This window comes from Hibiscus syriacus, unplaced genomic scaffold, assembly GCF_006381635.1.
Source record: "Hibiscus syriacus cultivar Baekdansim isolate YM2019G1 unplaced genomic scaffold, ASM638163v2 tig00116939_pilon, whole genome shotgun sequence".
Taxonomy (NCBI): Eukaryota; Viridiplantae; Streptophyta; class Magnoliopsida; order Malvales; family Malvaceae; genus Hibiscus; species Hibiscus syriacus.
In genome coordinates, this window is record NW_024063477.1 from 1,338,144 (window position 1) to 1,364,950 (window position 26,807).

The 26,807-nt window shown below is 33.2% G+C and overlaps 1 protein-coding gene across 2 annotated transcripts; it reads left to right on the forward strand.

The window, feature by feature from the left end:
* The first annotated feature begins 22,040 nt into the window (after positions 1 to 22,040).
* On the forward strand, positions 22,041 to 23,664 carry LOC120188178. 2 transcript variants are annotated; one of them, XM_039191688.1, is made up of 4 exons: positions 22,041 to 22,264; positions 22,588 to 22,646; positions 22,761 to 22,922; positions 23,132 to 23,661. In XM_039191688.1, the coding sequence occupies exons 2-4, from the start codon at positions 22,629 to 22,631 to the stop codon at positions 23,543 to 23,545; spliced, it is 594 nt and encodes a 197-aa protein (XP_039047619.1). In that variant the 5' UTR covers positions 22,041 to 22,264; positions 22,588 to 22,628; the 3' UTR covers positions 23,546 to 23,661. The 2 variants fall into 2 exon arrangements, with proteins under 2 accessions (XP_039047619.1, XP_039047618.1); XM_039191687.1 differs by having other exon boundaries at positions 22,588 to 22,922; positions 23,132 to 23,664.
* Positions 23,665 to 26,807: the final 3,143 nt, after the last annotated feature.

Consider the following 26,807-nt stretch of genomic DNA (forward strand, 5'->3'; position numbering starts at 1 on the left):
ATTTCGTGGAAGCTTTTGCAGAAAAATTGAAAGTAATTGCACAACGATTTACAGTGGTTCGACTTTCTCAAACAAAGTCTACGTCCACTACCTTAGCTATCCACACTAAGGATTTTCCAACAAATTCACTAATTTGTTCTTTCTTTTGAGGCCAAAGAGATAACCTTACAAAATCCCTCAAGAGTATACCCCAACTCTTGAGAACACTCTTTTTCCCAAAGAGAATATTACAAATTTGCAAACTTACAAGAAAACCTCACAAGGTAAGATGTTTGCACAATTCTAGAACAAGAAAAGAACACTCAAAGATAATTACAAATGAGCACAAATGGTGTTCTTGAAAGCAAAAATGAATATTGAAAGGAAAATTGGCTTGATTTGCACAAACTTGGTGTTTGATGTTTTCTCTCTTGTTTCTCTATGATTTCTTATTGATCAAGGGCTTCAGAACTTGTTTAAATACACCTTGAATCTCTTCTGAACGTTGGGGATGATTAGTGAAGATCATATAGCCGTTTTAGTGTGAAAACAATTAATAAAACAGTTTAGAGCGTGGGGGGAATTGGTACCCCCTATGGGGAATCAGTTCCCTAAGTGTAAAATTCAAATATTTCGACCGTTGAACAGGGGGGAATCGGTACCCCCTATGGGAAAATCGGTTCCCTCCGAGCATTCTGGAAATCTCGGAGCCAAACCGTTCAGGGGGGAATCGGTACCCCCTTGGGGGGGAATCGGTTCCCTCTGAGCAATCTGGAATTTTTGGCTTTGAAATGGTTCGAAATACTTTGAAAGATTATTTTGAAATTGTTTTAAGATTAAAACTTAATTTTACACTTAAGTAAGGATTAAAAATGATTTTTGAAATATTTTGAGTAATGTTTTGATATTCGAATAATTATATCGAATATACTTAGAAAATCATTTTGGAAAATCTTAAAATTCATTTAACTTAATTTGTTATATCGAAATATCAAAATGTTTTCAACAATCTCCCCCTTTTTGATATAACAAAACATTTTAGTAATTTTAAGATTTTGAAATCAAGTTTTGAAATTACTCCCCCTTACTTTAACACTTCTCCCATTTATCATTTTAAAAACACACTTCTCCCCCTTTTTGTTAAATCAAAAAAGATTCAAATAAATGTGAAAAATATTAAGCCAATTGATTAGGTATATGTATGCATAAGCTGCTAAGATCACAATCAAGAGAACCGTTAGCCATTAGTTTCGTAATCAATATTCATAAATAATGTGATATGGAAAAATTGGTCATATTGCTAATAATGATGTAAATGATGCAATATTAAATAAATCACACCAAACATATAAGTTCAAACCATCCATAAATCCAAACAAATTCACAATCCTTAAATGCAAACATCCCAAAATATTCAAAATGTTAAAACAATAAGTTTGGAAAACAAAGTAAAACATAGAATCAAACATCTGTAGGAGGATCGGGAGGAGGAAAACGAGCTCGCATAGCGGCCATTTCGTTAGTGAGGTCATTAATACGTGCGTTGGTTGCTTCATTATTTGCACGCATTTCCCGAAGAATTTCTAATTGTTGAGCTCCCATTGTGGATAAATGGGACTCTATAGAAATAAAGCGTGAATCCATGGTCGCATATCGGTAATCAAATGTCTCCATAAAAGATTGAAAATATGGAGGCATTTGAGTCGATTGTTGTGCTTGCTCTTCGGGCTGCTCCTCGGCCTGCTCAAGTTCAGCTTCAGCTTCATCTATGTCTCGCATTAGTTGCTCAAGCTCGAGATCTTCGTCAGCTTCGGGTGGAGCTCGTGAAGAACTAGCTCCCGGAGTAGTTGCAGAAGATCGAACCCATTCCCTGGTTTCTTTATCCTTAATCCATCCCGCTCTCGTTAAGGAAAGAAGGTTAATTTGTTTCTTAAGAGGAAAAACGACATCTAGACTGACTCTAAGCCCAGCTTTGGAAAACAAATTACTCAAAATACAACCGTAAACAAGAGATGAACAAAGTTTTTTATTAGGAACAAGATTTACGGTTTCAACAATTTCAGCAAAAATAATCTGAGGTAGGTTGATTTTAATATTGTTTTCGAAACAATGTAACCACCAAAGATCTAAGGCTCTAAGAGTAGAATAACGACCTCCAGATGGTCGAAACCACCAAGAAATCATTAGATGAAGAAAACGTTCATGAAGGTCTAGAACACTTGCACTATCCCTTCTTTTATAACGAGATCCTAAAACCTATTTTTCATTTGAAATCCCTTCATTATCTAATCCGAATGTATTGGCTATGTAAGCCGAGTCAATATATAAGAATTGTCCTAGAAGGTAGGAACGAATTCCTATGGTTTCGGTTTCAGTTTGGTCTTTTAACACAAACGGCATTAGAATAGAAAATACGAACAAGTTGATGGTAAACGATGGGTTCAAGGTCAAAGAGTTTATCAAATTTCCACTCTTGTAAAAGAGGAAGATATTTAAAATTGATAGCTAACATAGCTTGACGAGAAGGAATACGTTCTTCCCGGATTTTGTAAGAGTCGAAATATTGATAAATACCAAAAACGATGATTTCTAGGACCAAGATGATTGAAACACGAATTTTGGATAGTCAAATTAGGATCAATAGGATTAGGATTAGAAATTGGAATAGGTGGAGGATTTGGAGGTGGATTTGGTTGTCGGTGTGAATGACTAGATGAAGACCTAGAACGTTTAGGATTAGACATGGTGAAGGAAATCGGAATAGATTGAATAACCTGCAAATTTAAAAACAAATGTATGCAATTCAATTAATCCCAAAACTAAAATGAGTCCTCAATATTTCAAGGTTCTCTAAATCAATCCTAATGGGAAAAGTTTTTGAAAAACTTTTGAAAAATATGGTTTTGAGAAACAATATATGTATAGTTTTTATAACAACAACATAATTTAATCAAAACACAATAATTTGAAAATTAACATTTTTTTTATTTCGAAAAATTAAATTTTTTTTGAAAATTCTTGTGTTTTTGATGAAATTAGTTGTAACATCTAGTTTCTAATCACTAAATAATCAATGCCCGATCACTATTTCAACCTAGAACTAATTAAAACTAATCCTATGTTCAAAAACAATGAAATAGAGAGTTTTGAAAAATTTACCTTGAAAGATGAAGATTGAGGGGATTTAGATGTTGTTTGCACGATTTTAATGATTTCAACAGGTTTAGAAGATGATATTTGAAGCAAATTCCGATTAATATCGTTGATTTGAGGTAAAAATGGAGATTTGAGAGATTTAGAGATGAAGAACGGCGGAAGAAGAAGAAAAGGAGGGTTTTTGCGTGTTTTGAAGGGTTCTGCCCGATTTTAACAGAACCCCAGGGGGTATCGATTCCCCTGTGGGGGGAATCGGTTCCCCTTCAAAGGGGGAATCGGTTCCTCATGGGGATCGATTCCCTCTGCACCAAAATGCTAAAATCCGACTTTTAAGCAAATAAAATGCTAAATTAATCTTCTCTAGTGGTATAGGCAACTCATATATTGAAAAATAATTATGTTCAAACAATTAAATTAATCTTTAACTATTATTTGAACATAAAATTAATTTTCACTAAGAATCATAAACTCCCCCTAACTAATAGCAAGAATGCAATCAAAAATTATTATTATAGCATTTTCAGTATTTATTAAAAGTGCTAAATTATTTTTAACACTAAGTGAAGATAGGTTAGTTAAACCTAATTCTCTTCTAAGTGTCCAAAACCTTTCATTGTCTAAGGGTTTTGTAAAGATATCCGCTAATTGATGCAAAGTATCAACATATTCTAAAACTACATCTTCCTTAGTGACATGGTCTCTAATGAAGTGATGTCTTATTTCAATGTGCTTAGTTCTAGAGTGTTGGATGGGCTTTTTAGTGAGACAAATAGCACTAGTATGTCACACTTGATAGGAATGGTACCTACTTCAATTCCATAATCAAAAGTTGTTGTTTCATCCATAAAACTTGTGCACACAACTACCGGCTGAAATGTATTCCGCTTCAGTGGTAGATAATGCAACACAATTTGTTTCTTTGAAAACCAAGAAATCAGCATATTTCCAAGGAATTGGCAAGTACCGGAGGTGCTTTTCCTATCTAATTTGCATCCTCCATAATCCGCATCAGAAAAGGCATGCAAGCTAAAGCTAGAGTCTCTAGGATACCAAAGTCCTAAACTAAGAGTGTCCTTAAGGTATCTAAAGATTCTCTTAACAGCTAGTAAATGTGATTCTTTAGGACATGATTGAAACCTAGCACACAAGCAAACACTAAACATAATATCCGGTCTACTTGTGGTTAGATAAAGCAAAGAGCCAATCATTGACCTATATAATTTAATATCTACACATTTACCTCCTTCATCTAAGTCAAGCTTTGTGAGGAGCTCATTGGAGTGTTATGAGGTTTCCCATTTCCAGTCCAAACTTCTTGAGCATATCTTTGACGTACTTAGCTGATTAATGAAGATGCCATCTTTTCTTTGCTTGATTTGGAGTCCCAAGAGAAATGAGAGCTCCCCCATCATGCTCATCTCAAACTCACTTTGCATTAGCTTAGAAAATTCTTGGCAAAGAACATCATTAGTAGAACCAAATATTATATCAACATAAATTTGAACTACTAATAAATCTTTACCTTCTCTTTAAAAAACAATGTAGTGTTAACCTTTCCTTTTAAAAACTTTTTTCAATTAAAAAATTTGACAATCTTTCATACCAAGCTCTAGGAGCTTGTTTTAAACCATAAAGAGCTTTTGTCAATTTTAAAACATGATCCGGAAAATTTGAATCTTCAAACCTGGAGGTTGTTCCACGTACACTTCTTCTTTTATAAAACCATTAAAAATGCACTTTTAACATCCATTTGATATAATTTAAATTCATTGAAACATGCAAATGCTAATAACATTCTAATTGCTTCCATCCTAGCTATGGGAGCGTATGTTTCATCATAGTCTATGCCTCTTCTGAGTATAGCCTTGAGCAACAAGTCTAGCCTTGTTCCTCACTATATTACCACTTTCATCAAGTTTTTTCTAAAAACCCATCTAGTACCTACAGTAGATTTATTACTAGGTCTTTCAACTATGTCCATACTTTACTTCTCTCAAATTGATTTAATTTTTCTTGCATAGCCATAATCCAATGCTCATCTTTTAATGCTTCTTTGATGTTCTTAGGCTCTATGCATGAAATAAATGCAACATAATTACAGATATTTCTAAGAGAAGATCGAGTAGTTACCCCTTTTGATGGATCACCTATAATTTCACCATCCTTGACATAGTTGTACTCTCTTGGAAAAGATACTTCCCTTTCTTCACTGCTTGGATTCTCGAGGGGATCATGATTTCCTCATCTTTTGTTTCTTCCTTTGATGATGATTCTCCAACGTCATGTCTAACGTCATTTGCTTGTACAATACCTACATCATCATTAACAGAAGAATCCTCCTCGGAAGGGGATTATCATCGAAAACAACATGTATAGACTCTTCTACAACTAAAGTTCTTTTATTAAATACACGATAAGCTTTAGAATTTAAGGAATAACCCAGAAAATTCCTTCATCACTTTAGCATCAAATTTGCCAAGGTTTTCTTTACCGTTGTTTAAAACAAAACATTTACATCCAAAAGGATGAAATAGCTAATGTTAGGCTTTTTATTTTTGAGAATTTCATATGGTGTTTTCTTTAAAATTGGCCTAATCATTACTCGATTTACAACACCGGTATTTGTGGCTTCCGCCCAAAAATATTTTGGCAAATTATTTTCACAAGCATGGTTCTAGCCATTTCTTCTAAAGTTTGATTTTTCCTCTCAACAATCCATTTTGTTGAGGGGTTCTAGGTGCTGAAAATTATGGCTAATACCATTAATTACAAAACTCAATAAATCCAAGATTTTCAAACTCAGTTCCATGATCACTTCTAACACTAGTGATAGAGTAACCTTTTTCATTTTGGATTATTTTTAAAAATATGATGAAATTTTCTAATGCTTCATCTTTAGTACTTAAGAATAGAACCCAAGTGTATCTAGAATAGTCATCTACCAAGACAAATGCATATTGTTTTCCTCCCAAGCTAGTAGTTCTAGTTGGCCCAAAAAGATCTAAATGGATCAATTGTATACTCTACTAGTTGATACATCATTAATTTTAAAAGAAACTCGCTTTTGTTTCCTTTAGCACATGCATCACAGATTTTATCATTATCAAATTTAAGCTTAGGCAACCCTCTTATTAAGTCTCCTTGAATTAACCGTTGCAAAACACTCATACTAGCATGACCTAGTCTCCTATGCCATAACCAACTATCATGCTCATCCTTAGCAACTAGGCATAAATTAGTCATATCAATAGAATCTAAATGCACCATGTAAATGTTTCCAATTCTATGACCAACAAGCATAATCCTATTAGATGCAATGTCAATGACTTTACAACCATTAATTTCAAATAAGAACATTGAATCCTTTATCGCATAATTGACTAATACTCATAGATTATGCTTTAATCCATTCACAATATAAACATTCTTAATTTGTATGGAAGAGGTATTACCTATTGTACCAATACCTTCAATGTGACCTTTTGAATTGTCTCCAAAAGTCACTTCTCCTCTATTTTTGGTGTTAAGCTCAATGAACCGGCTTTTGTCTTCGGTCATATGTCTTGAGCATCCACTATCAAGGTACCATGAATTTGAATTTGTTTCCCGTGCCTTGTAGCATGCTCCTTTCCCTACAAACATAGATTAATTTTGATTTTTGGTACCAATTCTTTTGGGTTCATATTCATTAGTTTCCAATCCTAGTCCCCCTTAGTATCCATTTGTGTAGGATATTTATATTTAGTAGTAATGAGTTCTTAGGAACCCACATACTTCTAATGATTTTTCCATTAGAGTTCTTTGGGGACCTCTATGATTGTAGTTTCTAAAACTTTTTCTAACAAAGTTGGATTTTGAATTTCCACCTTTTCAAAATGTTTTGTTCCAACTTTATCAAAAGTTTTAAGATCATCATTTTCTTTTGATGATCATCATTGATCTTTGAAAGTAAATTTTGCAAATCTAAATTTTCTTTTCAAACTTCTAGTTTGATTTGCAAATCTTTGATTTTACTTTCAAGATCGTTGTTGGTTTTTGGATATGAGTTTGTTTTCATTTTTCAATTTTGAAACATCATTTTTATATTTTAAAAACAATTTCTCATAATTCGAAGCCAACCCATTGTACTCCTCAAATAACTCATCATAAGATAAATCATCAAAATCGGATGAGTTAGAGGTTACCTTAGAATCTTCCCCGAATGCCATCAAGCACAAGTTTGCTACTTTCTTGTCCTCTTCACGGAACTTCTTCATCGCTCATGTAGCCACATGAGCCTTGTGCTTATTCTTTGATTGGCCCTTTTTCTTCAATTGTGGGCAATCATTTGACATGCCCGCTTTTTGCATTCATAGCAAATGATTGGGTCATTCTCTTTTGGTTCATTTTTGAGGCCTTCTTTCGTTTGAATTTTCTTCTTGGTAAGGTCTCATCATTTTTCTGAACCGTTTGGCAAATAATGCCATTTCCTTCTTTTGTGGATTTGAGAGCAACTCCAATATTTTCTTCTTCTCCTTTCCTTTGGTCTCTTCAACTTATCAAGGTCCACCTCATCTTCAAGCATCATCTCATGAGTGAGGAGTGAACCGATAAGTTCTTCAAGAGTTAAGGACGATAGGTCCTTAGACTCGATGATTGCCGTCTTCTTTGATTGCCATGATTTGGAGGGAGTAGACTAACTTCCTCACAAGCTTTTCATTTGAGATGATCTCTCCATATGATTTGAGACCATTGACAATCGTTGAAAATCTATCCGTCATAGCTTTGATGTCTTCATTTTTTTCATCCTGAAATTTTCATAGCTATGCGTTAGAATACTAATTTTTGATTTATTTACCTCATCTGTACCTTCATGTGACTTGAAGCTTGTCCCATATTTCTTTGGCGGTTACACGATGAAACTCTTCCGTATTCATCTGGTCCAAGAGCACAAAAAATATATGGATGGCTTTGGAGTTGAGCTGGAACATTCTTGTCTCTCATTCACTCCACAACCTTGGATGAGTGAGAGGTTTGATGTATCCTTCTTCTACAGCATTCCATGCTCCCATGTCACTTGCTTGAATGAAGTACATCATTCTATTCTTCCAATAGGCATAGTTAGCTCCATTGAAGAAATGAGGCTTGTTGACGGGCATCGAATCGAGACCGGAGTCGAAGTTTGAAGCGGAGGCCATTGATGACTTTAATAATCGATATAACTCTTCCCGAATCGACTCAAGAGGCGATTAAACCTTCAAATGAGTTAGGCTCTGATGCCAATTGTTGAGTTAATCGATCGACGGAATCGGCCAAGAGGGGGTGAATTGGCAATTAAAAATTTCGTGGAAGCTTTTGCAAAAAAATTGAAAGTAATTGCACATCGATTTACAGTGGTTCGACTTTCTCAAACAAAGTCTACGTCCACTACCTTAGCTATCCACACTAAGGATTTTCTAACAAATTCACTAATTTGATCTTTCTTTTGAGGCCAAAGAGATAACCTTACAAAATCCCTCAAGAGTATACCCCAACTCTTGAGAACACTCTTTTTCCCAAAGAGAAGATTACAAATTTGCAAACTTACAAGAAAACCTCACAAGGTAAGATGTTTGCACAATTCTAGAACAAGAAAAGAACACTCAAAGATAATTACAAATGAGCACAAATGGTGTTCTTGAAAGCAAAATGAATATTGAAAGGAAAATTGGCTTGATTTGCACAAACTTGGTGTTTGATGCTTTCTCTCTTGTTTCTCTATGATTTCTTGTTGATCAAGGGCTTCAGAACTTGTTTAAATACACCTTGAATCTCTTCTGAACGTTGGGGATGATTAGTGAAGATCATATAGCCGTTTTAGTGTGAAAAAAATTAATAAAATAGTTTGGAGCGTGGGGGGAATCGGTACCCCCTATGGGGAATCGGTTCCCTAAGTGTAAAATTCAAATATTTCGACCGTTGAACAGGGGGAATCGGTACCCCCTATGGGGGAATCGGTTCCCTCCGAGCATTCTGGAAATCTCGGAGCCAAACCGTTCAGGGGGAATCGGTTCCCTCTGAGCAATCTGGAATTTTTGGCTTTGAAATGGTTCGAAATACTTTGAAAGATTATTTTGAAATTGTTTTAAGATTAAAACTTAATTTTACACTTAAGTAAGGATTAATAATGATTTTTGAAATATTTTGAGTAATGTTTTGATATTCGAATAATTATATCGAATATAATTAGAAAATCATTTTGGAAATTCTTAAAATTCATTTAACTTAATTTGTTATATCGAAATATCAAAATGTTTTCAACAGATATAAACAAGTTAACGCATAAGTTAAAATGCTTCCTACGATAAACCCTCAACTATCAAGAAAATTCTAAGTCAACGGTGCTCTTTGTTATATTTCAATTAAATATATTAATTTTTTTAATTTTTTCACTAAAGTGATTTAAAATATAAATAAAATACATTCACATATTAATCAGTTATAATATTTGTGTGTGTGTATATATATATATATATATATATATATATATATATATATATATATATATCATATTATCATATTAGTCAATTATTCCATGTTAGAGTTCTTATTAGGTCACTTTCCCTTTATTTATTGTCATTAACTATATATATTATGTTGTGACAGGTTTTTCATTTGAATGGTGCAGCTCAATTGCGACGTTTACTTCTTTACCTCATGTCTTGGGTCCAAACCCCACTTGCAGCGATTATTAATTCAATTTATTTTTTACTCATTCAATTGGTGACACATGACACCATTTGATTGGATAGAAAATTTATTAAATTAAATATAATTATTAAGAAAAAATATTCAATCACATAGTGACACATTGCACCATCTGATTGAGGATTAAATATATTGAATTAATTAAAAGTTAGGATCAAATTAATAAAATGTGTAAGTGATGAGGACTAAATGTGTAATTATACAAATTTTATTAATTTCCACATTATCTCCTCCGTTAATTTTTAACGGTATGTGGCTTGATTGATAAGATTTAAATAGCTAGATGACTTGATTGACAAAATTGAAAAATTAGTGGTTAAAGTAAAATAGGTAAATAATTAGGTTGTCAATGATATTGTAACATCCCAAAAGTCGGGTTAGTGACCAAAATAGAAGTTTTGAAAACTAAGTGACCAATCTCATAAAAGATTAAAAGTTCAGGGATTTAATTGAAAATTTTTGATGTTGGATTTAATAGTAAAGTTTGAAAGTAATAAGGGTAAAATGGTCATTTGGAAAGGAAAGATTTTTTTATGGTTATATATATAGTCCACGTGGAAAGGGGCTCACGCCAGAGAGTGTAACGGGTACAAGTTATGATATTAAGGCGTAGATAACGCTAGAAATGGTGTCGGTATCTTGGTATCCTCTAGGCTCAAGGAAAATGTAGAAGTTTGTAGATACCGTGATAGGATCATGATGATTAAGGTCATTATAGAAGCAAAAGTGGTGAATGTCCTTTCAGTGTACGCCCCACATGTTGACCTAAGAGAGGGGGAGAAGCGTTGCTTCTGGGATTCGTTAGATGATGTACTTAGGAGTATTCCGGAGGACCAAAGAGTTTTCATAGGGGGAGACTTCAATGGCCATATAGGTAGTGAAATCGACGGGTATGACGGTGTTCATGGGGGTTTCGGTTTTGGTAGTAGGAACGAGGAGGGGCATACGTTGCTTGAATTTGCTACTGCACACGATATGGTAGTCACTAACTCCTTCTTTAACAAGAGAGATGTGAACTTGATTACATTCCATAGCGGGGGACATTGTACCTAAATCGACTATATCCTGGTTCGAAATCGGGATCGATGGGCTTGCATTGACTGTAAAGTGTTCCCTGAAGAGGCATATGCATCACAATACAGATTGTTGGTTTTGGTATTCCGCATACGCCACGGGCGGAGCACTCATAGGAGGGCTAAACTAGGTAAACCTAGGATCCTTTGGAAGAACTTACATGGAGCGACAGCTGATGATTTTAAGAGAAAGGTTTTGTCTCATACAGGTTTTGGAACTACAAGCTCAAATAATGCAGATATGTTATGGAAAAATATGGCAAATTCCATTAGAGAGGCGGGTAAAAACACCATTGGGTTGTCGACATGGAAGGCCAAGGATCATAAAGAATCATGGTGGTGGAACGACGAAGTTCAAACTAAGGTGAAGACAAAGAAAACTTGCTTCAAGGAGTTGCTACAATGCAATGACGACGAAAAAAGATCGAGAGCTAAATAAAAATACAAGGAGGCAAAGCGGGAAGCCAAGAAAATAGTGGCTAAAGCAAATGATAAGGCATACGAGGAAATGTACAAGATATTAGACACCAAGGAATGACAAAACGACATCTTCAGGCTTACAAAATCCAGGGAGAATAGGAAAAAAAATCTAAGTAGCATTAGGTTTATTAAGGACAATAATGGTGTTCTTTTAGTGAAAGATCATGATATTAAGAGGGTTTGGGGTAGTTATTTCTTTGGATTATTTAATAACGGTGCCTCTCCCTATAAATATAGTAATGTTGATAGGTCAGCCGACCATCATACTACGACAAATGACTGCCCTACAAGTAGGATTAGGATTGAGGAAGTCAAAATGGCCCTTAGAAAGATAGGGAGTGACAAATCTGTCAGTCCAGATCAAATTTTGATCACTGTGTGGTTGACCCTAAGAGAAGAGGGAGTTAAGTGGTTGACCAATATCTTTAATAGTATTTTAGAGACTGCCAATATGCTAGAGGAGTGGAGAGATTCTACGGTGATACCAATCTATAAGAATAAAGGAGATCCCTAACGTTGTGGTAACTACAAAGGTATTAAACTACTCAGTCATACCATGAAGCTATGGGAAAGAGTGATAGAGGCTAGGTTGAGACAGGTTACTAGGGTTTCGAAAAACCAATTTGGCTTTATGTCAGGCAGATCTACTACGGAGGCGATTCATCTACTTCGACGGCTTATGGAGAAATATAGAAGGAAAAATAGAGATCTGCACATGGCGTTCATTGACCTTGAGAAAGTGTATGATAGCGTACCCGCAATACGATCTGGAAGACCTTGGAAACGAGACGGATCCCAACTGCCTATATCTGGGCGATTCGTGATATGTACTGTAGATCTACTACATACGTCAGAACTACAGTTGGCGACACCGAGGCTTTCCCGCTGGAAATCAGACTCCACCAGGGGTCGACTCTTAGCCCTTACATCTTCACCTTGATTATAGATGACATCTATTGTGTGACACCAGACGGTGTTCCATGGTGTATGTTTTTCGCTGACGACATTGTCCTAGTTGCTGAAACAAAAAAATGAGCTGAATAGTAGACTGACTACCTGGAAGACTGCTTTGGAAGAAAAAGGTCTAAGGATCAATATTGAAAAGACATAGTATTTATGTTCAAACTTCAGTGGAAACCAAAACGATGAAGATATAGAAGTATGCATCGAAGGAAACGTTCTCCCCTCAAAGGATTGTTTTAAGTACCGAGGGTCTATGATACATAAAGATAGGGGTGTAGATTATGACGTTACACACCCTATAAAGGCGGGATGGCTAAAGTAGAGAGCTGCTACTGGAGTTTTGTGTGACAAGAATATGCCTCTAAAACTTAAGGGAAAATTTTATAGAATGACAATAAGACCATCGTTGTTGTATGGATCAGAATGTTGGGCAATCAAGAAAGATCACGTAAGGAGGATAGAAGCCGCAGAAATGAGAATGCTTCGATGGGCATGTGGTAGGACTCTTTGGGGCATGACACCAAACTCTACAATTAGGATGTCCTTGGGGGTGGTGCCTTTATCTGAAAAATTGAGGGAGGGAAGGCTACGGTGGTTTGGGCATGTCCTTAGGCGAAAACCTTCGAATGCGGTCAGGAGGGTAGAGTCGATTACACTCGACGGTGTCAGAAGGAGAGGACGACCAAGGAGGAAGTGGGTAGACTGCTTGAGATATGATTTGAAGGATTTATCCCTTACCGAGGACATGACCTCTGATAGGAAAGTATGGAGACTAAAGACCAGGGTAGCCGAGTAGTGTGGGTCACAACCATAGGGTGTAACATCTCTGTCTTCTTTTTAAATTGCCTTTGTAGTAATTTCTATGGCCTCTACTTTTTATACGTTTCTGTCATTGGATTTTATGAAGGATTAGAACTAGGGTAGCAGAGTAGTGTTGCCTTAGTTTAGGTTCTAACCCATTAGACTTTATTCCTTATCGTAGCTTGCTATCGCTGACTTTCGTGTATCATTCTCTTCATGTTTCCTCTTTTTAAATTTAACTAGGACTTACGTTTCTGTCTATATGCAGAGATTTTTAGGCAGGGATTTATATGCAGGGATTACTTCCCATTACAGATGCGCATATGAAGACTATTCAACTATGTATTTATTGATTTTTTTATACATGCATTATATTTTATCTTTATTTTTAATTTTCTGACTGCCAGAGGTCTTCCACGGAAGTTGCTCTCAACTTGGCGTTGGGGCAAGTCTACTACCCTACCTCCCCTTACCCCATTTTATATTGGGAATAGGGTTTTATTGTTGTTGTTGTTGTATATATAGTCCAAGTGGATGAGAGGAAGGAAAAATCCAAGCTTCCATATTTCTCTTATTCTCCTTTCTTCTTTATTCGTGAAGACTCCAAAACAAAGGTGAGTTTCATTGTTAGTTAATTTCTTGTTGAATTTAAGATTGGTTTAGGATCATTAGATGATAATTAAGCTTAAGTTATCTTAAAAGCAAAGGATGATGGAATTAGGAGAGATTAAATATTAGGAGTTCTTGAATGAAATTTTGGAATATAGTTCATAATTAGACTTAGAAGTTAAATTTTACTTGTCAATGGGTGAATTAAGGGATATGTAGTATTAGAATTAAAATTAGAAAAAGTAGAAAATTTAATTTAATTCTTGAATTTCATATGGAGGACGAGAGTTTGAGGTTAAAGATGTGTTAAAGGGTATAAATGTGTTTGTGTATGTATCCTTAAGTTAAGGGTATTAAAGGAGTTAAGTTATGAAGTAATTGAGATAGAATGAAGTGATTTTCGTGCTGAAAATATGATTTCTGGGCTAGGGTATCGGTATCCATTCAACATGTACCGATACCTCAAGAGCAAAATTCAGGAAGATGTTAAAAGGGTACTGATACCTTAAAAATGTATCGATACCCCCTTAAAACGAAAAAATTATCGAATGTAATTTGGGAATCGATACCTAGTTAGTTTATCGATACCTCAGTTAAGGGATGTACTGATACCCTATAGAAGGTACCGATACCTACCTTAAATAAGAAATGAAAGTAGCTTTTCTTTTAATTTAAGAAATAAAGAACTAGAAATTATGATATTGGGAATGCTGATAGGTATATAATACGTATGGTTGTGTAGATAACGATCGAGAGTAATGTCCGGACAAGTAGACAAACAACGATCATCGATAAAGAGACAAAAGATTGACAGGGAATAGTGAGGCCAGGTGAGTGCATACTAGTGATGTATGTTGTTTAATGGAAATAAGACTTGTGACAAGTCTATTTCATATAGTAGTATGCATGAAGTCATGAGCATGATCATGTGTGTAATATGAGTATATGTATTACATGATTTGTATGTATACATGACTATATAATGGTGATATGAACCTATAGGATAAGTACGGTAGAAACCATGATATATGTAGTATATGTGATATACGAGAAACATATGTGAATAAGAGATGACAATGATATACATGTTGTATGAACACATAAGAAGTGTTATAAGTTAAGTGACATATGATCATGAAATTATATGAATAGTGATATGTACATGTGAATATGTGAAATGATATAAATAAGAATAATGCCCATGTTATATGTCACGAGGGCCAGAGATAAAGTTGGTATGCCAAGAGTCGAGGGTTACCTATGTCTTTCGAGACATATGGATAGTTTACCTATGTTCTTCGGAAACATATGGACAGGTTACCTATGTCTTTCGGGACATATGGAAAGTGGTCCTTCGTGACATATTTCACATGCCACTCAGTGAACCCTTATACGAGCTGTGGTGATATCATAGTGCACAACCTCAATGTACTCACGTATCTTTAGTTCTCACATGTGTACATGAGCTAATAAAGAAATAATATAAATAAACTTAGTATGATGTATATGTTTATTTTTGGATATGATATGTATGTTATGTATGAGTTTTAAAGATAATATGACAAGATAAAAAGGGATTAATGATAACCTATATGAAAGAAATAAGAACGTAGATGGTAAAATATGTGCATATGTGTATAAGTTACAAGAAATAATATATACTTTCGTATGATATGATAGCATTAATTATTCATGCATGGTTAGAAGTTAGAGTTTACATTAGATGTTTTATATGTCTCACTAAGTCATCGACTTAGCGTGTGAGTGTTTCACACGTAGGTTCTGGAAGAGAAAAGAGATTCAAAGAGAATCAAGACATGTCAGATTCTCCTTTCCATAGCTAAGATCAAAATCGCAGTTGAGTATATATATTTTGTTATATAGAGTATAGTTGGCATGTATTTTAAAGATGTAAACTGTATAAGATCTGATATGTTGTGTAAAATCAATTGTTTTTAAATAAATGAAAAGTAAGAAATTTCTTGAATTGTGAATTTAAATTTTTAGTTATTTTGTAAAGAAAAAGGTTTGCAAAGTTAATGTGACACATCAGACTCGGATCTGAGTCGGATACGGGTTGGGGGTGTTACATTTAATGGTATCAGAGCTAAGGTTTAGCCGATTTTAGTCTTAAATCGAAGGTAAAAGAGTTTTAAAATGTGTACATGCCAACACAAAGTGAATTTTTTTTGATATGATAGTGTAATGAGTGTATTGTTTTGCTAATAGAATTATATTGATACGTTATAAGAGAAGTATGATAATGAGAGCTTCGAAAGAAGTAAGAGGTGATAGACCTGATGGTGTTAACAATTCACATGCCCTGGTCAAGCAGGATGAAGAGTGGACACATCAAAGAGCGCCTTTGTAAAAGTTAAGGATTATGTTTAGAACATGGGAAGTATAATCGAATAGTGTTAGAGGATCTCCACTGTTCCAAAGTTGAGGTTGAGTTAAAGTATGGTGAATAGATGTTAACATGAGAATAATAGAAGATTCAAAGATGTGGATACTGTTTTGAAAAAGTTTAAGAATAGATACATCGGTGATTCGTTTATAAGATAAAGGGAGTTCGAATGTTGAGTGTGAACAAAGGAAATTGCATGGTATGTGAGAAAGGACTACGGATTTGATAAGTTAAGTAAATTATTGATAGGTTAATTCCGACTGGGAAAATTTATATGAATGGTTCGATGAAGGTTTACACTTTAGATTGGAAGAACTGGTTGTTGGCTAATAGAGTTATGTGATAGTAAGTGTATTAAAGTTAAAGGATTGGAAGATGATGTTAGGGTAAGCTAACTAAGTATGGTGTGGAGTGAGATATGATTATATATTTTGATCATGGAAATGTAAGGTAGTGAAGAAGACAAGGGTATAATATTGTTTATGAATAAGAGTATGGGTTTAATAAGTGAGTAAATTACACTGGTTTGATTCCAATTGAAAGGATGTATATGATTAGTTTGATTAGGGTTTATGCCCTAAATTGAAAAGTTATTACTGATTAACTGTAACAGTATGAATAATAGAGTTATAAGATTTGAAGAAAAAATAAAGTTAAGTTAACCAAGTATGGATTGGATTTGGATATAGTTATGTATTATGATCATGTAGATAAGATGTAGTTGAAAATATGAGGATTTATCTGTCTGAAGAGAGCTTTAAGGAAATAGACCAAGTGTTTTAATGGATTAAGTGATTATTTGGATTTGGTATTTGATGAATTAAGTGAAAGAAATACAAGTACAATAGACGATAAGTAATGAGGTTCTATATAAGTAAAGTTGACTATCAAAGTTATAAAGATACGATAAAGATCGATAATTAGAGAAGATTATAAGTGATATGAAAAGAGTATGTGAACATGAAAGAAAAGATATGATCTGTGTATAAGGAGATTTTTATTTTTGTAGGAATAAATGAATAAAGGGATAAGGAAAATAAAAGATGGAGTTTAAAGGATTAAGTATGCCAAGAGTTATATTGAGGTATAAGTTATAAGTTTGATATTGAAATGGTACAATTTTTAATTCTTAGAGGAATGAGAATGATTGTTATCAATTATGTATCAGAATATTGTTGGAAATTAATTGGGGTTCGTATAAGGAAATGAAGTAATTTAGCACCTTTTTGAACAAGTACGTAAGATTATATGAAAATATTATGTGTATTATAATATAGACAGGAATTAAGAAATAAGTACATAATTGGTTTATCGTGTAAAACTATTAGAAAAGGATTGATTCATGATATTGAATAGTAAGGATTGAAGTATTGTCTATATGGTGGGTGATATTATATGGACTTATAAGTATGAATGTAGATGAAGAAGGAAGTAAGTAAAAATGTAAGTTACTAGTAGTAAACAAGAAAGATTAAGTGAAATGAGTAACATGGGAATATTAGAAAATGTATGTAAGCAATGTACTTATAGATGAGGACTAATTTTCCTCAAAGGAGGGGAGATTTGTAACATCCCAAAAGTCGGGTCAGTGACCAAAATAGAAGTTTTGAAAACTTAATGACCAATCTCAGAAAATATTAAAAGTTTAGGGATTTAATTGGAAAATTTTGATATTGGATTTAATAGTAAAGTTTGAAAGTAATAAGGGTAAAATGGTCATTTTGGCAAGGAAATATTTTTTATGGTTATATATATAGTCCATGTGGATGAGAGAAAGCAAAAATCCAAGCTTCCAGATTTCTCTTCTTCTCATTTATTCTTTGTGCGTGAAGACTCCAAAACAAAGGTGAGTTTCATGGTTAGTTAATTTCTTGCTGAATTTAAGATTGGTTTAGGATCATTAGATGAAAATTAAGCTTAAGGAAAGCTTAAGTTATCTTAAAAGCAAAGGATGATGGAATTAGGAGAGATTAAATATTAGGAGTTCTTGAATGAAATTTTGGAATAGAGTTCATAATTAAAATTGAAAGTTAAATTTTACTTGTCAATGGGTGAACTAAGGGATATGTAGTGCTAGAAGAAATTAGAACAAGTAGAAAATTTAGTTTGATTCTTGAATTTCATATGGAGGACGGGAGTTTGTGGTTAAAGATGTATTAAAGGGTTAGAAATGTGTTTGTATATGTATCCTTGAGTTAAGGGTATTAAAGGAGTTAAGTTGTGAAGTAATTGAGCTAGAATGAAGTGATTTTCGTGCTTAAAATATGATTTATGGGCTAGGGGTATCGGTACCCTTTCAACAGGTACCGATACCTCAAGGGAAAAATTCAGGAAGATATTAAAAGGGTACTGATACCTTAAGGAATGTATCGATACCCCCTTGAAATGAAAAAAATTATCGAATGTAATTTGGGTATCGATACCTAGCCAGTGTACCGATACCTCAGTTAAGGGATGTACCGATACCATATAGAAGGTACCGATACCTACCTTAAGTAAGAAATGAAAGTAGCTTTTCTTTTAGTTTAAGAAATAAAGAATTATAAATTATGATATTGGGAATGATGATAGGTATATAATACGTATGATTGTGTAGATAACGATCGAGAGTAATGTCCGGACAATTAGACAAGCAACGATCATCGATGAAGAGACAAAAGATTGGAAGAGACTAGTGAGGCCAGGTGAGTGCATACTAGTGTTGTATGTTGTTTAATGGAAATAAGACTTGTGACAAGTCTATTTATAGTAGTATGTATGAACTCATGAGCATGATCATGTGTGTAATATGAGTATATGTATTACATGATTTATATGTATGCATGATTATATAATGGTGATAGGAACCTATAGGATAAGCACGGTAGAAACCATGATATTTGTAGTATATATGGAATACGAGAAACATATGTGAACAAGAGATGACAATGATATACATACTATATGAACACATGAGAAGTGTTATAAGTTAAGTGACATATGAACATGAAATTATATAAACAGTGATATGTACATGTGAATATGTGAAATGATATAAATAAAAATAATGCCCATGTTATGTGTCACGAGGGTTAGAGATATAGTTGGCATGCCAAGAATCGAGGGTTATCTATGTTCTTCGGAATATATGGATAGGTTACCTATGTCCTTCGGGACATATGGATAGTGGTCCTTCGGGACATATTTCACATTCCACTCAGTGGACCCTTATACGAGTTGTGGTGACAGCATAGTGCACAACCTCAATGTACTCACGTATATTTAGTTCTCACATGTGAGCATGGGCTAATAAAGAAATAATATAAATAAACTTAGTATGATGTATGTGTTTATTTGTGGATATAATATGTATGAGTGTTAAAGATAATATGATAAGATAAAAAAGGATTAATGATAACCTATATGAAAAGAAATAATAACGTAGATGGTAAAATATGTGCATATGTGTATAGGTTACAAGAAATAATATATACTTTCATATGATATGATAGCATTAGTTATTCATGCATTGTTAGAAGTTAGAGTTTACGTTAGATGTTTTATATGCCTCACCAAGTCATCGACTTAGCGTGTGAGTGTTTCACACGTAGGTTCTGGAAGAGAAAAGAGAAGCGAAGAGGAGCAAGACAAGTCAGATTCTCCTTTCCATAGATAAGATCAGAATCGCAGTTGAGTATATGTATTTTGTTATATAAAGTGTAGTTGGCATGTATTTTAAAGATGTAGATTGTATAAGCTCTGATATGTTGTGTAAAATCAATTATTTTTAAATAAATGAAAAGTAAGAAATTTCTTGAATTGTGAATTTAACTTTTTAGTCATTTTGTAAAGAAAAAAGGTTTGAAAAGTCAATGTGACACATCAGACTCGGATCCGGGTTAAATACGAGTTGGAGGTGTTACAGATATAGTTTACCCTAAAAACTAATGTTTTATAAATATTATATTTTAATTACATTTAAATTTAAAATTTTAACTAATTTATAATTAAATGTTTAGCATTTTATAAGTTAACATTTTATAAATTAATTTAATGATATTCATCATTAACGGTGCTCATTTACGCTCAACGAGCATTATATATTAACATTAATCGAAAAAGAGAAACCGTTAGACGATCTTAATATATGGGAAGTATTTTGATAATACATGAATTATGGGCAATTGTCTACTAATTTTTAGATTTAAAAGCTTCTTATCACAATTTTTATCTCGAAAAGCTTTGGTTTTATCTTTAAAATATATATTAATTTATAAGAATTTGATGTGTAATTTATTGTAAATTTTTTGTAATTTTCATTCTTATCTTGTAATTTTAATTTTTGGCTATACAAAAAACAAAATAAAATTATCAGTCACTGTCTTTGATTTCGAAAACATCAACAATAACTAATGAGTCTATTTTTTTTCTCATACTACAACTTTTCTTTTGATTACTGTAAATTTTTCTAAATCTTAAAAATAATTTTTACCATTTATATTCCCTTCAATTTGTTCAAAGCCACAATAGCAAAACATATTTTTTAACCTAAAAAAACGATCGTCTAAATACATAGAATTATTTATTAAAATATAACGTAAAATAAAAGAACATCACGTTAAATAAGCGCCTTTTAAGAGGGTGAAAAGGTACAATTTTATTCTATATAACAAAAAGATTGATAATTTTATAAATAATATTGAGATAATGTTATTCTCTCATAATATATATAAAAGAATATTACATATATATATATATATATATATATATATATATATATATATATATGAGTAAATTAACTATTTAAGTGTAATTAAAGTAAACATGTATTTACAACTAAAAAAATCTACAAAATATCTCAATAATAAGAAAAAGAGTAAATGGCATCATATGTCCCTAATCAATTTTTTAATATTCTAATTTCATCCTTAAACTATGACTCTCATTATAAATTAGTCCTTAAACTTTTGAAATTTATAATTTCATCATTAAACTATGACCCTATTTCTAAATTGGTCTTCAAACTTTTGAATATTTCAATTTCATCCCCAAAATATCCAAATATGTAATTACTTTCAACCATAGTTTAACCTAAAATTTGTTTTTTCAATCATATAATAATATAATTTGGCCTATCGATTTTATTAACAAGGGATATGATTATTTATGCGTATAGTTTAGGATGAAATTAGAATGTTAAAAAATTTTAGGGTTCAATTTAGAATGAAGGTAATAGTTTAGGGATGAAATTAAAATATTCAAAAGTTTGAGGACTAATTTAGAAAGATAATCATAGTTTAGGAATAAAATTGGAATATTTAAAAGTTTAGGGACCAATTTAAAATAAAAATCATACTTTGATGACATGTGACACAATTAACTCATATAAAATGTAGGATTGCACGATTGACTCGTGTAATTTCCTGATATGGCCTCACGTACAGCAAACCTACATTATTGACTCTTACATAGCATCCTTTCCTCCTCATTTTATGTTTAGATATATATATCATAGGTAAGTTCATTAACGCTTGACCTTTCTCTTCTTGTCCTACGCCGATCCCTTCGCCGTCTTGCTTTCTTCCTCTTCCTATATATCCCATCCTTTTGTTTTTGGGTTTTTCTTCTGTAAATCAATCGATCCAAAAAAAAAAAACACGAAAACAACAGGAAAATAGGTCTTTTTCTCTAACACAATTTGGGGGCTACGAAGAGCATAGGGAGATAATATGCCTTCGTTACCCTTTGAATCGATTTTGCTCCCTTTGATCCCTTCTTTGACCCATTTTCATGTCGGTTTATGTTTATGTTCCCATCGTTTGAAACATCTTCAAAAGAGCGATCGTCGTGGTAATCTTAGTTAACGTTTCCCCCCCTCAAATTCAGTGTTCTTTATTCCCTCTGTACCTTTTTCATTCGTTTCCCATCTATTTTCCCTCTTCTTCTTCTCGATTCCTATTATTTACCGTGAGATAAGAAGGAATCTAGTTTGTTTAGAAGATCCGGGGATTGGTTTCGATCGTGATCTGGGGTTTGCTCTTTCGGGAGGTTTAAAGCTCCTCTATTGATTTCAGTAGCCGCCGTAAGAAAGGTATATGATTCTTATTCATTTAGCAGTATTTATGGGTTAGGGTTAATTATTATGGATGATTGAATTTGTTTAGCTACATTTGGATGAGTATTACTTATCAAAGAATGAGTCCCACTAATATTTTTTGTGCAATTTTTTTCAGCTTAATTTTTTTTAATTTCTTGAATTTTGGAATGATCTTGATTAATTACTTGAAAAATATTTCAGCTTGATTTTGAATTAAATTCTGTGTATCATGCACTCTATACCAAGTATGATAGTACTTTCCCGTAACGTTTTTCTTATCAAAACTTGTTACAATGGTGGACTGTTATTTTTTGCAGCTAATTAGGACTATTTGTATTCACTGGTATTATAAAAGGACATGTTCGGTTCTAAAGAGGTAGATGATCTAAGTGAGATTAATCAGGCAATACTTCACCATGTTTGCTTGAATGAGTATGATAATGAATGTGATGGCGGCAATTCGAGTAATCCGGACGATTTACTTGAACAGGGAATTCAAAGCAAGCCTTCCCTTAAGTGTTTGGACAAGTCTGCAGCATCATTTTCTTCTGTTGTTTCTCCTCTTGAAGATGATGATATTGGAACTTCTTTGAGGTCGATATTCTCTGAGGACTCAGTGAAGTCACCTTTCTCACGTTTGATTTCTTTGTCAGTAAGTGTCTTTTGTTCTTCTTAAATTCTTGTGTTTTTCTGATTACTCTTAGGGGTTTCTTAAGATTGATGAACATAGTATTTATAAGACTCAACATTGTGTTCTCAATGAATCGGATGAAGGCTCTTGTTAGTTTGTAGAAACTTTAGTTGGATCTTTGGTTCATTAACAGTTTCTCTCCATTCTTACTGGCATTTACCCTTTAACAGACTCCATTGAAGCTAGTGTCTGCCCTTAAAGGTAGCCGTGAGAATCAGGGATTACCAGCAAAGAAGCTGAGAGTGACATGGGCCCCTGATGTGTACGATCCTCTGCCAACTTCTGTATTGCACACGGCTAGAGGGAAAAAGCACTCGAAGAAGAACTATGACAAGAAGAATAGAAAGAAAGTGCAGAAGGGAAACAACTATTCTCGTGGTGGTAATGGTGGCGGTAAAAGCAACAAACACTCCCGCAGAGGCGCTGCAAGTTTGGATAGGTGGTATAACTATAAACCACTCGAGGTTGGCACCTCAGGCAACCTTGATGTTTTTAAGGTTGGTAGTACAGACCCCTATTGTGGGACTAGTTTTCTGAAAACATCTCCGACCACCATGCACTATTCTGTGGCGGAGGCTCTATGAGGACCCTTGGTTTTACTGATCCATGTAGATAAATAAACCTTTATTTTTCCTGCATTCTCTGGCTTTGAATTGGTATACTTATTATTATGGTGTGGGTTTGAAAGTTTTGTAACTTTGCTGTGTATAGGCAGCACCTAAACCATCTTTGGCTTTGTAAAATAAATATTATTAATGCTCTACTTCAATGAGATGTATTGTTATTACCTTTGTGAACTATAACATACATAGCATTTGATGTGTAGTTATAAGTGTCTCATAATAAAATCCATTCTTGGTTCCAACTTCCATCTTTGTTCAACTGAACTATCCGCATCATTCGACATTTCATTTGTTCTGAAACCCGTTTCAGAAGGCATCTGATCTAGGTGGAGGTCTGAATTACCTTGGTTTGGCAGGGTCAACGAAAATAGCTCATCCATGAAAAACCTTAGCATTCAGTTCTTCTCTAGCCTTCTCAGCTTCTTCTTCAATGGACATATATGTAACACAACCGAGCCCTTTTGACCTTCCATTGGCTCTATCTCTTATAAGTTTGGCTGCAAGACCATTTAAAGCAATATACGAGGATGAAAACAGCACAAAGAAGTATGTTTCTAGAAAAGAAACATAATCACAAGGACCATATATATGGGAAAGGGCTAAGTTACCTTAGACAATCTGACCAAACCGGTTAAATGCCTCTTTAAACTGTTCATCTGGTTTCAATTGACGGGGATAAGGGGCGGGCGGGAAGGAATCATTCAATAAAGTTTAAGAAAAAAGAAGGAAATAATGTCAAGTCCTCTTATTCGTTTCATTCGAGAGAACACAACCACCTTATGGGTAAAAGAGCAATTCTGACTAAAATTTTGAAGTGCAGTTGTTGGAGAATCCTTTTGTGAGTCAATATGCCATGGAGCTATAAAACTGGTGTTTCATCCCTGTAATTACCACCATTCATACATAGAGTCGATGCTTATCGTGATTTTAACCGTCTCAGATGTCAACCAGAGTTCCCCCAAACACTTCAGTAAATGGAAGTCGAACTGAAGTGCCTGAGGGAACTCCAGTTGGCACCAAGCACACCCTTTCTCCTATTTCTTGCTTGCTAAAGTAAATGCCAGCTCTTGTTATATCTATACAGGATTAAATGGAAAGTTGAAAATGGAAGAGCTTTACATTTCTGCTGAAGTTCTGCATTATCGATCAAATGAATTAATTATTGAGTTTATATTTATTTTCTCTCTAGGTTAAATTAATACTTGAGGGTAAATATATAATTAACTCTGTTATCCTCCAATTTTTTGTCACCACATTAGACATAATAAACTTGTTTCATTAATATATATCACTCTTTTTTTAATATGAGATGAAATATAAACCATTACATCAAGAAGGTACTAATCGGTGATGAGGGGCACCGTATATGTCTCTATGAAGAACATTAAGCAAATAAGTAGGGGTAAAGTCCAAAACTATAAGATGTCCATGTGGGACAAAGGAGGCTTTGACAATTTTATCTACTGCTTCATTGATTTCATATAGAATGAGATTAGAAAATTTATATAATGTTTTTTTATATAATGCTATAAAACATTAAATTATAAAGTATTAAATGTATAATTATAAATTAGTTAAAAATTTAAATGTAATTTAATTAAAATATAATATTTATTAAACATTAGTTTTAAGATAAACTATACCATTGACCACATAACAATTTATTTTTTTTTACTTTAACAACCGATTTTTCAATTTTGTCAATCGAGTCATCTAAATATTTAAATATTGTCAATCAAGTCATCTGTCGTTAAGTATTAACAGAGGAGATGACGTGGCAGCTAATAAAATTTGTATAATTACACATTTAATCCTTATTACTTACACATTCTATTAATTCGGTCCTAACTTTTAATTAATTCAATAAATTTAATCCTCAATCCGATGGTGACATGTGTCACTATGTGATTGAATATTTTCTTCTTAATATTTTTATTTAATTTAATTAAATTTTCATCCAATCAAATGGTGCCACGTGTCACCAATTGAATGAGTAGAAAATAAATTGGATCAATGCAAGTGGTTTTGAACCTAAGACATGGAGAAAAGAAGTAAACATCGCAACCACTGGGCTGCACCATTCAAATGAAAAACCTATCACGACATAATATATGTAGTTAATGACAATAAATAAAGGGAAAATGACCTAATAAGAAGTCCAACATGAAATAATTGAATAATTCGATAATTTGATATATATATATATATATACACAAATATTATAATCGATTAATATGTGAATGTATTTTATTTATATTCTAAATTATTTTAATAAAAAAAATAAAAAAAAAATAATAATTTTAATATATTATAATTGAAATATAACGAAGAGTTTTGTTGACTTAGAATTTTCTTGATAGTTGAGGGCTTATCTTAGTAAGCATTTTAACTTATGCATTAACTTGTTTATATCTCGATTGGAGTAAGAATTTTATATTTTATTATTTATTTATTATATATTTGAAGAAATATTTAGGGAAAACTTGATTTTTATTGAATTAGTCTATTTTAATATAGAGTTACTAAATAAGATTAGAATCTAATTGGTATTATAATATTTTAAAATATAGGATATGATACATTTCAGTTCAATTAGGGATGGCAGAATGACCTGAACTCGATAAGGAAACCCGAAACTCGGTCAAGTTCAGGTCGGGTCAGGTTTGAATGATATCGGGTCGGGTATCGGGGATTTTTTTGGGTCGGGTTCGGGGACGGGACAAGGTATCCTCGCCCCGCCCCGATTATATATATATATATAATATTTTATATTTTTATATTAATTATATATATAATATTTTATATATTTTATATTAATTATATATATAATATTTTTCGGGTTCGGGTTTGAGTATAATATTTTGGATCCGGTTTGGGGATAGGACAAAAAAAATCCCCGACGGGGCGCCCCGATAAAAAACCCGACGGGGATCGGGTCAGGGAGGGGGATTTATTTTGGGGACGGAGACGGGGCGAGCAAAACCCGCCCCGAACCCACCCTGTTGCCATTCCTAAGTTCAATAAAATTAGAATAATGAAGATAATTTATTAATTTAAAATATGTAAAATGATACATTTCAATTATAACATATCAAATTCACTTTTTATTTTAATTTTTGCATTAAATATGTTTTAAAATATAAATAAAACATATTAAATTATTAATCAATTATAATATTTCTTTATATATATTTTATACTTTCATACTATTCAATTATTTCAT

What these genes read in the sequence shown, in the direction of transcription:
- LOC120188178 (XM_039191687.1), top strand. Translation starts at nt 22,629, where the DNA reads ATGTTCGGTTCTAAAGAGGTAGATGATCTAAGTGAGATTAATCAGGCA. An exon ending in CACGTTTGATTTCTTTGTCA is followed by an intron (nt 22,923 to 23,131) that starts GTAAGTGTCTTT and finishes ACCCTTTAACAG; the next exon opens with ACTCCATTGAAGCTAGTGTC.